Source organism: Entelurus aequoreus, linkage group LG02 (genome assembly GCF_033978785.1).
Source record: "Entelurus aequoreus isolate RoL-2023_Sb linkage group LG02, RoL_Eaeq_v1.1, whole genome shotgun sequence".
In the NCBI taxonomy this organism is placed as follows: Eukaryota; Metazoa; Chordata; class Actinopteri; order Syngnathiformes; family Syngnathidae; genus Entelurus; species Entelurus aequoreus.
This window is the reverse complement of record NC_084732.1, coordinates 64,560,245-64,576,237: the sequence shown is the minus strand read 5'-3', so window position 1 is coordinate 64,576,237 and position 15,993 is coordinate 64,560,245. Positions and strand designations below refer to the sequence as shown.

The 15,993-nt window shown below is 40.0% G+C and overlaps 1 protein-coding gene across 11 annotated transcripts in view; it reads right to left on the bottom strand.

Moving 5' to 3' along the window:
• The window catches only part of otog (otogelin), a 176,810-nt gene that overhangs the window by 160,480 nt on the left and 337 nt on the right, over positions 1–15,993 (bottom strand). Inside the window, exons 1-7 of one of the 11 annotated variants that reach the window (XM_062030537.1) lie at positions 15,778–15,906; positions 13,600–13,695; positions 9,615–9,729; positions 9,432–9,558; positions 1,776–2,070; positions 1,598–1,655; positions 1,198–1,252 (exon numbers count right to left, since the gene is read on the bottom strand). In XM_062030537.1, the coding sequence (XP_061886521.1) occupies positions 1,198–1,252; positions 1,598–1,655; positions 1,776–1,851 (189 nt within the window). In that variant the 5' untranslated portion in view covers positions 1,852–2,070; positions 9,432–9,558; positions 9,615–9,729; positions 13,600–13,695; positions 15,778–15,906. Of the gene's footprint in view, positions 1–1,197; positions 1,253–1,597; positions 1,656–1,775; positions 2,071–5,548; positions 5,599–9,431; positions 9,730–13,599; positions 13,814–15,777; positions 15,924–15,993 lie in introns of those variants that run through there. The other 10 variants (XM_062030539.1, XM_062030536.1, XM_062030544.1 and 7 more) reach the window with 10 other exon arrangements.

The following is a 15,993-nucleotide window of genomic DNA, read 5'->3' as shown; positions in this document are numbered from 1 at the left end:
TATAACAAGTATATTTAATATATTTGGTTACTGTAACATTACACACAGTTTGAACAGTAACAATGTTTTAAATATATAATTAAATGATTATTTGGCGTACCACTAGATGGAGCCTGTGTACCACTAGCGGTACACATACCACAGTTTGAGAATCCCTGATCGAGACCACAATGAACTTAAATGTAGATTAGAATAATCATAGGTTCTCTTTTTAGGACACACATGTTTAGCTTGTGAGCTATTGTGTGCTTAACTGTTGTGTAGCTGCTTGTTCCTAGAAGCCTATAACCTACCATGTTAACCTTTTGTAAATGACTCCATTAGAATACGAGAAAAGACCAACCTTGTGTGCTTATTGTTGGAGGATATTTAGCTGTTAACTGGCTGTCCAACATTGCACAATGAACACGCTGCATGACTGCTTATATCGGAATTTTTAGATGCAAACCAATATAATCCCATACATGTTTTTTTCGGGCCGATATCAATATCAAATTGGGGCACCCATAGTCACGATCTCAAACTAAAAATAATTGTATTTGTTTTATGTGAAAGATAAATGCAAAGCGCAATCCAATTGTGAATTAGAAAGAAAATGAACAATGATTTAAATGTCTTTTGTTTTTACATATTAAAAGCCGAAAGCCCCCGAGTCAACAGTTTCTGTAACCGCATTTGGCTGCAATTACAGATGCATATCGTTTTAGTTATGTGTCTACCAGCTTCTGGCGACCAGTCTAGGGTGCACCTTGCCTCTCACCCGAAGTCAGTTGAGATAGGCTCCAGCCTATCATAATGAGGATAAGCGGTTTAGAAAATGGATTGATGGATAGATGTCTACCAGCCTTTGCAAAATTTGAAAATCAAGAATCATGTTCATCATTGAACTTGGAAAATTCAACTTCACAATTGAAAAAAGTATTGACTGAATACTGAATACTTTTGCAAGCCACACTTTTTGGGTTTTTTTTCTTTGTAAAAAAAACTTAAAAACCATCTTCCTTCTATTTTACAATTGTATGCCACTTTGTGTTGGTTTTTTACATCAAATCACAATAAAATGAATTTCTGTTTGAGGTGACAAAATTTGACAAAATATGTAAATATTGAAAGGGTATGAATACTTCCAAGCCACTGTTTTTGGATATTACTGGTTGAGCACTTTAATCAGTAAAGATGGTAAATGTTCCTGCCTACCTGCTCTCCCTGGGAAGCGGTGTCCCATTTCTGCTGCTTTATCCTGTTGCTGCGGCTGTTGGGAGAAAGAACAAGGACAGATTTGTTCCTGCTGCTGCTGTCCCCGTGACACCATAAACCCGCCAACAACCAAACCACTAACTGTCAACCATAAAGCCAAAATTGCACCATTTGCACCTTGCAAAAACTTTTTTTTTTTGACAAGCGGTAGAAAATGGATGGATGGATGGATGGATGTTCTTATACCTTTTTATACTAATGCTATAAGTGTATAGAATTTTGGTTGAATAATATGTAGTTAAGTAACATACTGTACATTCAGAAAAAAAACATGTGATAATCTTTTTTTGGATGAATTAATGTACATATATTAAATACAACTTTTATGAATAAAACTTACTTATTAAAGTCATCTGAGTTTAAATGGTCCACTTCAACTTCATTGCTTGATAGTTGCACTGAAACCACATTTAAAAAAAAAATATTAATTACATTGTTAGGTATAAATATGTTTAAACTTATTCTGTGTTTTCCTTGCTGTGTCAAAAGTATGTTCAAGCTGTATCAACGTGACTCACCTTGATAAATTAGGATAAAATATAAAGATAATAAGTGCAAAGCCCTTTTCCAGCTAAGTACTAAGTAGCGATCCATTCGTGTTTCGTGGCTCCTCAGTCGGGTTTAGACAGCATCACCTGGTAAAAACTTTCTGGCTGGACCCCCGCTGCTGCCTGCTCTGCTCCATCAGGCTCATCCTCAAGCAGCCGGTGGAGAGCCTCAAGAGCTGGGGTACCTTCTCATTAGCATAAAATATGCATAGGTGGGGAAGTAGGTGGGCGGTGCCAAACCAAAAAGATGCACTTTAACACTTCTCTGTGGAGATGAAAACAGAATACATTTTCCTTAGAATAGAAAAGAATATAATTTTGTTTAAATAGGGACAATACAGTTCATCATAGTTCCAAAACAATGAATGCAACTGATGGGCTGTACATAGAGTTTATAGTTTATGCTAATTTTCCACTCTTGTCCTAAGCTGGGCTTTTTGAAAAACAAAACATACTCTTAACAAACTATACAATCATTCAATATACGAAAATAAGACACAATGAAATAAAATACAAAGACCTTAAAAGAAAAAGTACAACCATGACCAAGTCATTGTGTAAAGTTTTGTTTTCCCTTTAGCCAAAATTCTATTTTTTTTGTAATCAGGTTAAAATCTACAAACCCCGTTTCCATATGAGTTGGGAAATTGTGTTAGATGTAAATATAAACGGAATACAATGATTTGCAAATCATTTTCAACCCATATTCAGTTGAATATGCTACAAAGACAACATATTTGATGTTCAAACTGATAAACATTTTTTTTTGCAAATAATCATTAACTTTAGAATTTGATGCCAGCAACACGTGACAAAGAAGTTGGGAAAGGTGGCAATAAATACTGATAAAGTTGAGGAATGCTCATCAAACACATATTTGGAACATCCCACAGGTGAACAGGCAAATTGGGAACAGGTTGGTGCCATGATTGGGTATAAAAGTAGATTCCATAAAATGCTCAGTCATTCACAAACAAGGATGGGGCGAGGGTCACCACTTTGTCAACAAATGCGTGAGCAAATTGTTGAACAGTTTAAGAAAAACCTTTCTCAACCAGCTATTGCAAGGAATTTAGGGATTTCACCATCTACGGTCCGTAATATCATCAAAGGGTTCAGAGACTCTGGAGAAATCACTGCACGTAAGCAGCTAAGCCCGTGACCTTCGATCCCTCAGGCTGTACTGCATCAACAAGCGACATCAGTGTGTAAAGGATATCACCACATGGGCTCAGGAACACTTCAGAAACCCACTGTCAGTAACTACAGTTGGTCGCTACATCTGTAAGTGTAAGTTAAAACTCTCCTATGCAAGGCGAAAACCGTTTATCAACAACACCCAGAAACGCCGTCGGCTTCGCTGGGCCTGAGCTCATCTAAGATGGACTGATACAAAGTGGAAAAGTGTTCTGTGGTCTGACGAGTCCACATTTCAAATTGTTTTTGGAAACTGTGGATGTCGTGTCCTCCGGACTAAAGAGGAAAAGAAAGTTGAAAAGCCAGCATCTGTGATGGTATGGGGGTGTATTAGTGCCCAAGACATGGGTAACTTACACATCTGTGAAGGCACCATTAATGCTGAAAGGTACATACAGGTTTTGTAGCAACATATGTTGCCATCCAAGCAACGTTACCATGGACGCCCCTGCTTATTTTAGCAATACAATGCCAAGCCACGTGTTACATCAACGTGGCTTCATAGTAAAAGAGTGTGGGTACTAGACTGGCCTGCCTGTAGTCCAGACCTGTCTCCCATTGAAAATGTGTGGCGCATTATGAAGCCTAAAATACCACAACGGAGACCCCGGACTGTTGAACAACTTAAGCTGTACATCAAGCAAGAATGGGAAAGAATTCCACCTGAGAAGCTTAAAAAATGTGTCTTCTCAGTTCCCAAACGTTTACTGAGTGTTGTTAAAAGGAAAGGCCATGTAACACAGTGGTGAACATGCCCTTTCCCAACTACTTTGGCACGTGTTGCAGCCATGAAATTCTAAGTTAATTATTATTTCCAAAAAAAAGATAGTTTATGAGTTTGAACATCAAATATCTTGTCTTTGTAGTGCATTCAATTGAATATCGGTTGAAAAGGATTTGCAAATCATTGTATTCCGTTTATATTTACATCTAACACAATTTCCTAACTCATATGGAAACGGGGTTTGTAAGATTAAATTGATTTCTGTTGGTAATGTATTCCATTTGGGATGGCACGGTGGGGGCGCGGGACGTAGTAAGCAGGAAGTGAAGTATGTTCGTAGTAAACAAGATTCGTTGTTTTTTTTAACATTTCCTGAAAATTCCATCAACATCTGTCCATAACTGTTTGTTTTTTGTTGCTAACAAATACACAAACAAACCCTAGTGAAAACATAACCTCTTTGGCGTAGATAATAAAGACTGCGTTCTGCAAAGCAAAGCGCACTACTTTTGTGTTTCCAAGGTGACACAGAGCCAGCCGGTCACGGCGCACCGCACGGAGGTAATCACGAAAAAAAAAATGTACACATTGGAAAATACTAGTAAATTGAAAAGCTATTCGATAAATCCTCAATCCATTCATCCGTTTTCTACCGCTTGTCTCTCACGATGTCGCAGGGGTTGGAACCTATCCAGCTGCACTTGGATGGAAGGGTACACCTTATACAAGTCGCCACCTCATATAAACCGTCACCCAAAAAACATATTTGAAGCCAGCAGAGCTAAACATCAGTTTGTGAGGTGTTTACATTATTAAAAGTTACATTTTTAGTTAACTTTTCTGAGAAACAGCATTTTCCAAACTGATAGAAAATAAATGTCCACTGTATATTACCTTGCTTCTCTGAAAGTAAAAGTTGAAAGACACTAATCTGCACAAAATTGTTTTACAATGGATGTTTACGTTGTCACTTTAAAAACACTCAACTTAATATTTGCTAGGAAAAGTGGATGATCCTGCACATCTCTTTGCACTTAAATAATTAAGTAATAAATATAATTACAACATTTGAGCATTATGTTTGTGTTCAATTACAGTAAGTGTTTATCGAAACATTCCTACCACTTCATTTGACACACTAGAGCTTTTTAAAGAGGACCTGCACTTTTTGGGGAATTTTGCCTATCGTCCTCAACCATTATGAAAGACAAGACGATGAATGTATTTTTTTTAATGCATTCTAGCTTGTATATAAATGTCAAACGTTGCTATTCCGCCCATAAAACCCAATATGTAACCATCCAAAAACGGCAAAAAATACTCCATTTGCATTTTGTGACTTAAATATTAACCAAGTATTTACTGATATTGGTATTATAAGCGCCAACGCAGATAAGCTACTTATAGCAGCGCCTTGATCACAAGCTTATGTGGCTATATCGGCATCATCATCATCATCGGCTGGTGAGCTGCTTTCTTGCGTCTCAGCTTGTGGAAGTTTATTCCATCCATACATTTTCTACCGCTTGTCCCTTATAGGGTTGCGGGGGGTGCTGGAGCCTATCCCAGCTGCACACGGGTGGAAGGCGGGGTACACCCTGGACGAGTCGCCACCTCATCGCAGGACAACATTCACACTCACATTCACTAGGGCCAATTTAGTGTTGCCAATCAACCTATCCCCAGGTGCATGTCTTTGGAGGTGGGAGGAATCCAGAGAACCCGGAGGGAACCCACCCAGTCACGGGGAGAACATGCAAACTCCACACAGAAATATCCAGAGCCCAGGATCGAATTGTAGATCATAAATCATGCCTCTCACCTTGATAGCAGAAAGATGAAGACATAATCTGACAAGTTGGTACACTTTGACAGTCAATTTAGACCCGGAATTGGTGACAACGACACAAGAAGACGCTTGGTTCCAGCCCCCTTTTCTTCGCGAGGATTATGAGTCATTCTTCATCTATACAAGAATATAACAAGAGTCTGTCAGTCGGCATCCTAATGACAGCAGACATTGCACAACAAGTGATGTTCTATTATGTTTGTTGTCTCTCATGAAGTCTGCAGTGAGTAGTAATCAGTGATGTTGTTGAAGGAAAAAGCAAACGTGATGCGTTGTTGAAATTATTGCGGCCCATATCCTTAAAAGGAGCAAATTACGGAGCAAAATATGTAAATGTTAAATGTTATTATGAATGTGCCCATTCCTACATTACATATATACTTACAGCATGTACAGTATATAGGTAGAATAGAGCGGCTCCTTTAGGCTCCGTTGTAAGCGGACTTTTGATCACATTTATTTACTACCGGTATTTAGAATGCGTTGTGTTCTTGTCTTACATCAGAATTGTGAATGATAGGCAAAATTCTGAAAAAAAAGTGCAGTTCCCCTTTAGGTCTTTTTTTATTTAATATCATACCGTGGCCTTAATTTTGATACCGTTACATCCCTCTATTTCATAGTTGACAGGCCGGGATGGAAAAGGAAGATTGTCCAAACATATGAGATCTGTATTATACAATTAGAGGAAATGTAAAAAAAATTTGCATCCCCATATGTCGTAATCTTAGTTAGATTTTGGGGGAAATGTACTGTATAATCTGAATTTAGAATAGTCATACCTAAAGTATCCCAGGAGAGAATGGTAGTGTCACTGATGTGCCACATCATCAGCCGCTCTGGGTCCGTTAGCATGTGAATCTCTCCTTTCTGTGTCCTTTAAAAAGGCCTTTGACTTTCACAGAGCCCTCTGAGACCGCAGCAGGCTTTGTTTCACACAGCAAGGGGGTTTTCTCTTTCATAAACGGGAAAAAAAAAAAGATAGGAATGGGGGTGGCAGTCCCTAGCGGTAGTTTGGATACATATAAAAACTGAAAGCTAACAAATAGGTTGGTTTTCAGTAAACTTATACCATCAAATTTTAAATCATGCACACACATAACGTGCTCTGGTGTTTGCTCATTTTGAATACAGTTAGTAATGTTTTGCAACCTGCAGGTACGCAGCCACTTGTATCTTTCCCACACTTGTTTGTTGTCATTATGTAGTTGCAATGAATGCACTTATGTATAAAAAGCAGAAAAAAAAAACCAACACTTTTTTATTTGCATGAAACGATTTGTTTTATACTTTTTTAATCAAACTTGAATTGATGCATGTTTTTTACTAAAACATATTTATGGGCAATACATTTTTAAATAATGATTTTTTTTTATTGCAAAATAGCAATTTTATCATCATCCATCCATCCATCCATCCAGCTTATCCGAGGTCGGGTCGCGGGGAGGGAGGCATTCGGGTGGCATCCTGACCAGATGCCCAAACCACCTCATCTGGCTCCTCTCGATGTGGAGGAGCAGCGGCTTTACTTTGAGCTCCTCCCGAATGACAGAGCTTCTCACCCTATCTCTAAGGGAGAGCCCCGCCACCCGGCGGAGGAAACTCATTTCGGTACGCGCTTGTACCCGTGATCCTGTCCTTTCGGTCATAACCCAAAGCTCTTGACCATAGGTGAGGATGGGAACGTAGATCGACCGGTAAATTGAGAGCTTTGCCTTCCGGCTCAGCTCCTTCTTTACCACAACGGATCGATACGTCCGCATTACTGAAGACGCCGCACCGATCTGCCTGTCGATCTCCACTCTTCCCTCACTCGTGAACAAGACTCCGAGGTACTTCAACTCCTCCACTTGGGGCAGGTTCTCCTCCCCAACCCGGAGATGGCACTCCACCCTTTTCCGGGCAAGAACCATGAACTCGGACTTGGAGATGCTGATTCTCATCCTAGTCGCTTCACACTCGGCTGCGAACTGATCCAGTGAGAGCTGAATATCCTGGCCAGATGAAGCCATCAGGACCACATCATCTGCAAAAAGCAGAGACCTAATCCTGCAGCCACCAAACAGGATCCCCTGAATGCCCTGACTGTGCCTAGAAATTCTGTCTATAAAAGTTATGAACAGAATCAGTGACAAAGGGCAGCCTTGGCTGAGTCCAACCCTCACTGGAAACAGGTCCGACTTACTGCCGCCAATGCGGACCAAATGGGTTATACTTGTATAGCGCTTTTATACTTTCAAGGTACTCAAAGCGCTTAGACACTATTTCCACATTCACCCATTCACACACACATTCACACACTGATGGCGGGAGCTGCCATGCAAGGCGCTAACCACGACCCATCAGGAGCAAGGGTGAAGTGTCTTGCTCAAGGACACAACGGACGTGATTAGGTTGGTAGAAGGTGGGGATTGAACCAGGAACCCTCAGTTTGCTGGCACGGCCACTCTCCCAACTGCGCCACACCGTCCCCAAGGTCTGACACTGATCATACAGGGAGCGGACCGCCACAATCAGACAGTCCGATACCCCATACTCTCTGAGCACTCCCCACAGGACTTCCCGGGGTACGCGGTCGAATGCCTTCTCCAAGTCCACAAAACACATGTAGACTGGTTGGACAAACTCCCATGCACCCTCAAGGACCCTGCCGAGAGTATAGAGCTGGTCCACAGTTCCACGACCCGGACGAAAATCACACTGTTCCTTCTGAATCCGAGGTTCGACTATCCGGCGTGGCCTCCTCTCCAGTACACCTCAATATACATTACCGTGAAGGTAAAATTTTATCATCATAAAACATACATTTATAAACCTTCTCCACCCATCTCAACCAGGATTCAAATCCAGTATTACTGCCTTTCAAAACAACACTAACACTGTGCGCCACAGTAGCCAGTGGGACTATGTGGGTACATTTGGTATTGTATTCTTATCAGTGATAGAGCAGGAGGCGGCTAGGAATTATTTTGTGTGAAAATGTAATATGAAGCGCCATGTCATTTATTAATTTACACTTTATATGGGTTTTTTCACACAAAACGAGGCCCCAACGGAGAGTGCACAGCGTGGGAAAAAAATCGACATATAAGGAAAGGCGGACCTGGCTGGCTCGCCATCTCAGTTGCAGCTGACTCCAAGGTTGTTTGATGAGCTTGAGGTCAAGAATTTTAAGTTCCATCACCACCAAACACAAATCTGTTCTTGTGCACTGGGGCACTGTCATTTTGGAACAGAAAAGGGTCTTCCCTAAACTGCTTCCACAAAGTTGGAAGCATACAATCTGAGGTGCTGCTTGCAAATAGGCAAGGTAGGCAACTGCTTGGGGTCCGGGGCCAGAAAGGGCTCCCCAATGGCTAACAGTGTACTGGAGCAATGCGGTCTGCCATAGGCTACTTACGGTTTGGTATGAACCTCGACTTAAAAGTCACGGTTTGGTTTAATGCAAAATATAAAACTGTAAAACAAAATGTGTCCATCCATTCATTCATTTGCTACCGCTTGTCCCGCTCGGGTCACAGGAGGATTGGAGCCTATCGTAGGTCAAATCAAGTCTAACTTTATTTATAGAGCACCTTTCATCATACAAAAATGCAGTTGCGAGATTATCAGCAGGTAGGACTAATGAGGTCGTATTGTCGGATTTTAGTCAAGATTCAAGCAGCAAGCAGCATTCTGGATGTGCTGCAGCTGCTTTAGTTTGTTTAAAAAGCTCAATGAGAAGGCCATTACAGTAGTCTATCTTGCTGAAGACTAATGCCTTAGTCTCTCAAAGTAATGTCTAAACACTCATCCTTTGATTTTGGCAATGTTTTAGGTGGTAAAAGTTGCTGATGTTGTTAATGTTATTATTTACCTTTCGTTCTCGAGTGTGGTCCACGGCGAAATAAGCCAGCATGCCAATGTTCCCAGCAACAGGGCCGCCATGAAGTCCAGCACGTAGGGCGTGGCGTCAGGGATTTGCTGATGGACTCAGTCAATACCTTCAACGACATCTGCAGATAAATATCATTCATGACTCATATTAGCCAATACTTACCGGTACATAATCAAATGGCTTGATCATGTTCTGATTGCTCTGCTTCCGTTAGACCTCTCAGCAGTGCATTGCTCATCTGTCACAAGTGGTTGAAAGCCTCGATGTACCTGAACACCTGTAACAAAGTAGCGCCAAAGCAAGTTTTTTGGTTGAAATCTCAGAGAAACACAAAGTGTGACATTTACTTGGGAACTCAAAAGTAGCACTAGGTATTATTTTCAAGGTACTGTACCCATACAAAGATAACAATGTTCTTGATAAAAATATTTAAAATTACTTTCATAAAGTCTAGATAAGAGTTGACATGACCAAAAAAAACGCCTGACCCCAATTTTGCTGTCCTCCTATATGAAACCCACATTGTCTGCACTGAACCCTTGGGCCATGTCCACACAAATTGTATGTACTTTCTTTGGATATTCTATGAAACGCAACGTAGGTGTTTTGTCTTTAAAAGCTTTGGCCCGACTGGGGGTTTTCAAAAACTCAGGCTTCAGGGTTTATGTGCTAACACTTTAAACTGAGCTTTTTGGTTTGTGTCATAAAAAACATGCCACTTTTTGTCATGTCTTTAAACTGCTGCTCTCATAAACTTATCTTAACTGCCTATGACATATATTTAAAGGTTTTTTTAAGTAACGCATTAATTACTTATCATGGTAATTAATTACATGTGTTAAAGAGTAATTCCATCAGTAATTAAATTACTTTTTTGGTTAAGTAGAAAGGGTGTGGGCCGGGCTTCCGTATGACTATTGGATGATCAGTCTGGGCTAAATCCCTTTTTGATTGACAGCAAAATTAGCTAATTAGCAATCTTGAAATATAAAACACTGTTTTATATTGTTTATTTTATATTGTTTTCAGTTGTTCCTGTTGATATGGAGATATTTATAATTTTTAAGAGATGTTTTCTATGTAAAATCTAGCATGTTATACATGTTATCTGTTATTGGAGACCAGCAACTGCACTGGTATACAGCCTGTGTTACATTGTACAATAATAACAATTATGAAAATAGAGCAAAATAACAAAAAATGTTAATACTAATTACTAATAACACAGACTTGTTTTGAAATGTATGTCAATTATTTTAGCAATAATATACAGTCGCGATCAAAAGTTTACATACACTTGTAAAGAACATAATGTCATGGCTGTCTTGAGTTTCCAATAATTTCTACAACTTGTATTTGTTTGTGATAGAGTGATTGGAGCACATACTTGTTGGTCACAAAAAACATTCATGAAGTTTGGTTCTTTTATGAATTTATTATGGGTTTACTAAAAATGTGACCAAATCTACTGGGTCAAAAGTATACATACAGCAATATTAATATTTGGTTACATGTCCCTTGGCAAGTTTCACTGCAATAAGACGCTTTTGGTAGCCATCCACAAGCTTCTGGCAAGCTTCTGGTTGAGTTTTTGACAAAATTGGTGCAGTTCAGCTAAATTTGTTGGTTTTCTGACATGGACTTGTTTCTTCAGCATTGTCCACACAAATGACTTTGGGAAGGTCATTCTAAAACCTTAATTCTACCCTGATTTAGCATTCCTTCCTATTACCACTTTTGTCATGTGTTTGGGGTCATTGTCCTGTTGGAACACCCAACTGCGCCCAAGACCCAACCTCCGGGCTGATGATTTTAGGTTGTCCTGAAGAATTTGGAGGTAATCCTCCTTTTTCATTGTCCCATTTATAACACCAGTTCCATTGGCAGCAAAACAGGCCGAGAGCATAATACTACCACCACCATGCTTGACGGTAGGAATGGTATGGTGTTCCTAGGATTAAAGGCCTCACCTTTTCTCCTCCAAACATATTGTTGGGTATTCTGGCCAAACAGCTCAATTTATGTTTCATCTGACCAGAGAACTTTCCTCCAGAAGGTTTTATCTTTGTCCATGTGATGTCACATACGACAGTTTGAGAATCACGGAACTAGGGGCATTAGTGCCAACCTTTATCCTCTATAATTTTACCGCTTTTTTCAGTTTAAACCAAACTATGTTGTTGTTTCAACATGATTCCTACATGTACCGTATTTTTCGGACTATAAGTCGCTCCGGAGTATAAGTCGCACCTGCCGAAAATGCATAATAAAGAAGGAAAAAAACATATATAAGTCGCACTGGAGTATAAGTTGCATTTTTTGGGGAAATATATTTGATAAAATCCAACACCAAGAATAGACATTTGAAAGGCAATTTAAAATAAATAAAGAATAGTGAACAACTGGCTGAATAAGTGTACGTTATATGACGCATAAATAACCAACTGAGAACGTGCCTGGTATGTTAACGTAACATATTATGGTAAGAGTCATTCAAATAACTATAACATATAGAACATGCTATACGTTTACCAAACAATCTGTCACTCCTAATCGCTAAATCCCATGAAATCTTATACGTCTAGTTTCTTACGTGAATGAGCTAAATAATATTATTTGATATTTTACGGTAATGTGTTAATAATTTCACACATAAGTCGCTCCTGAGTATAAGTCGCACCCCCGGCCAAACTATGAAAAAAACTGCGACTTATAGTCCGAAAAATACGGTATGTGCACTTCATGTGTACATTAATGTTATTTCCATTGTGCGCTTAGTTTTACTGTAACTTCATTGTGGAGATTTTTCAATAAACAACCTCAAGTTGTTTTTTTTCATTTCATCATTTCATCTCATATTTGGCACAGGGGCGCCGCTAGGGATTTTGGGCCCCATGAAAAGAATCTTTACAGGGCCCCCAACACAGCGGCAACATCATAATTTCATCATCATTAGGGGCCTCTCTGGGCCCCCCTCCATCATGGGCGCCTAGAATCCGTCTCCTTTACCCCCCCTTTTCGGCGCCCCTGATTTGGCTCAATGGGAGGGCAGAATGATGTATGTCAATAAAGTAGGTCGTATACAAAGTGAAGCCTGTGTTATATCCATCCATCCATCCATCCATTTTCTACCGCTTGTCCCTTTTGGGGTCGCGGGGGGTGCTGGAGCCTATCTCAGTTGCATTAGGGCTGTGTACCCCGCACCCTGGACAAGTCGCCACCTCATCGCAGGGCCAACACAGACAGACAGACAACATTCACACTCACATTCACACACTAGGGCAGTGGTTCTCAAACTTTTTTTGTCATCCCCCACTTTGGACAAGGGGGAGTTTTCAAACCCCACCTGCCCCCATCGCCCCAACAGAACGCTAATGCCAAGCTTAACATTTTCAAATTTATTGAACATCAAGTAACATCAAGTTGTATACATTCAAACTCAATAACATAAAATAACATCAAGTTCAATAATAAATAAAATAACTGTGCAGCTGTGGTATAACTTGCATCAAGTTCAATAATAAATCAAATAACTTGCATCAAGTTCAATAATAAATCAAATAACTTGCATCAAGTTCAATAATAAATAAAACAAAAGTGTTATAACTTGCATCAAGTTCAATAATAAATCAAAAGTGTTATAACTTGCATCAAGTTCAATAATAAATCAACAAAATTGTTATAACTTGCATCGACTTCAATAATAAATCAAATAAAAGTGTTATAACTTGCATCAAGTTCAATAATCAATCAAATAAAAGTGTTATAACTTGCTTCAAGTTCAATAATAAATCAAATAACTTGCATCAACTTCAATAATAAATAAAATAAAAGTGCCACTTTGCAATCTTTGCAAAAAAAAAGGAGGAGCTATGCATTTTGGCAAGACAGGAAAAGTGAACAGGGGCGCCGCTAGGGATTTTGGGCCCCATGAAAAGAATCTTTACAGGGCCCCCAACACAGCGGCAACATTTATTGATGCTATTTTACATACAATTATGCATTTTAATGGTATTCTGAATACAATGGAATTAATTTTGAGTCATTTATTTGCTGCACAACTGATTCTTGAGACTGTAGTAAAATGTATTATATTTTGTATTATATTATTATTATTATTATTATTTCAACACACACAGCTGCTCACCTCCTTCCTCATGTGGGGGCACTGGGGCTGATTCAGGGGCAGGGGGACTTGGGGGCTGACAGACAGCTGCTGCTGCTGCTGCTGGTGCACTTGACTCTGTTCAGAATGAGGCATCATTTTGACAGAGGGGAGATCAACTATTATTGAATAAGAACAGCTTGATAAATGTTTGACTGGATTGATTATTTAACTAATATAGCAGTAAAATGTAAAAATCCAGAGTTTTCTTGAGCTAACATGGTGAGAAAAGTGAGCTAGCGTATTACCACAGACAGGGACAAAGTTAATATGCATAACTTTCCACCACAACTAACAAACCCACCTTTTTTTGGGAAATATTGGGTGACATATTGTCGACCCTTCAACTCCTTCTCCTCTCTTATTTTATTTTCCTTTCTTTTTTGGCTGCCTGACTTTTGAGGCATACTGCTGTCTCCTCCGCTTTGCCCGCTGTGGCGCTGTCTGTCTGTGACAAATCGCCGTGCTCTACCTGCAGCTGATCCAGTCGGACTGTACCATTTTACGTAAATAGAGGGGGGAAGGGAGGGCCCTGCAGGTGTTGATGCTTCCAAAACAAATAAAGGTATTTTTACCAGGACATGGAAAATAAAACATGTGTGATTATATGTTAGTTAATAACTTAGTGTCATTATTTTTTCTGTATTATAATTTCATCATCATTAGGGGCCTCTCTGGGCCCCCCTCCATCATGGGCCCCTAGAATCCGTCTCCTTTACCCCCCCCCCCCTTTTCGGCGCCCCTGCAAGTGAACATGAGTTTTACAGTACTCCAGCATTAGTGGCTGCAATGAGCCTGTTTTGCACTGCGCAGCTTTTCAAATCGGGGTTGCAGGCTTGACACTGCAACTGTTAAAACCTCATTGAGTTCGGGGCTGAGCTGCCTTGACGCGAGTGCTTCCCGGTGAATGACACACTGTGTGTCCAATGCGTATTTGGCGCAACCATCTTTATTAGAGCCTGCAGCCCGTTTCTTTACCTGCCATGGTCTGTGCGCCATCAGAGCAAAAGCCCACACAGTTTTCCCATTTAAGGTCGTGTTCTTTGAGGAAACTGTCCATTATCTCGAACAGCTCATCAGCAGTGGCTCTATTTTTTATGTATTTGCAAAACAGCAAATCCTCGCACAGTGACTCGCCATTCACAAAGCTTCCTCTTAGCCCCGCCCCCATTAGTTACGGTTGCTATGTCTGTCAAACTTTCGCTCCTACCGAGAAATTTAAAGCCTACAGGAAAAATAAGTAATTTACATTTATTTATATAGCGGATTCCACAGACAGAATCACAAAGTGATTTACAGTGTGTATAGAAAATGAAAGCATAGTAAAAAAAAAAAAAATCTAAGAATATAATTTTTTAAAAAAAAAAAAGGAAAGTGAAATTTCCTCCCGTTCCTCGCGCCCCACCTGTCATGTCTCTATTCCCCACCAGTGGGGCGCGCCCCACACTTTGAGAAACGCTGCACTAGGGCCAATTTAGTGTTCCCATACAACCTATCCCCGGGTGCATGTTTATGGCGGTGGGGGGAAGCCAGAGTACCCGGAGGGAACCCACGCAGTCACGGGTAGAAAACATGCAAACTCCACACAGAAAGATCCCAAGCCCGGGATTGAACTCAGGACTACTCTGGACCTTCATATTGTGAGGCACATGTACTAACCCCTGTTCCACCGTGCTGCCCCTGTGTTACATTGATTGTAGAAATAAAGTAAGAAGCAGCAATTGAAAAAATAGAGCAAAACAATATAGGAAAAATATGTTACTTCTAATGACTAATAACTATAATAAATAACAATTATTTTTTTAATATATGTGTAATATGTTTTTGCCCTAGCCATGCCCCCTCACCACCACAATTGAGATACACTGGCACTGCTTTTATCAGTACAACTACATTGATACAAACACAGCAGAGGTGCGATATGTGTGTTTTATTAATATGACTAGCAAAATGTGTGCTTTATGAAGCAGATTTCCACCCAAACCGTGTGGTTAATATCTGTATGCTATTGGTAAGTTACTGTTGGAGACCTCTGCAGTGTCACCATCACAAAGCTGCACATACTTTGTTTATGTTCAACAACTTAGATACACATACAGTGTTTTGAGGACAAGACATCATTATGATAATAACACTTCAAAAAAATTAGCTAGCATGTACCTTGCGGATGAAATCGCCACATGTACTTGTAGCTTCTCCGTCGGGGAAAAAAACGATGTCTGAACTTCCCCAATTTGTCCTTTATTTAAAAAAGTCACATTTGGAATCCTATAGCCAGAAGCTAGTCAGATAACAAGCTAGCTGCCGCCAATCAATGGCAGAGTGACAGAGAAGACAAAGCTAGTAATAAAAGATGGCAGAAAAATAGAACTGCAA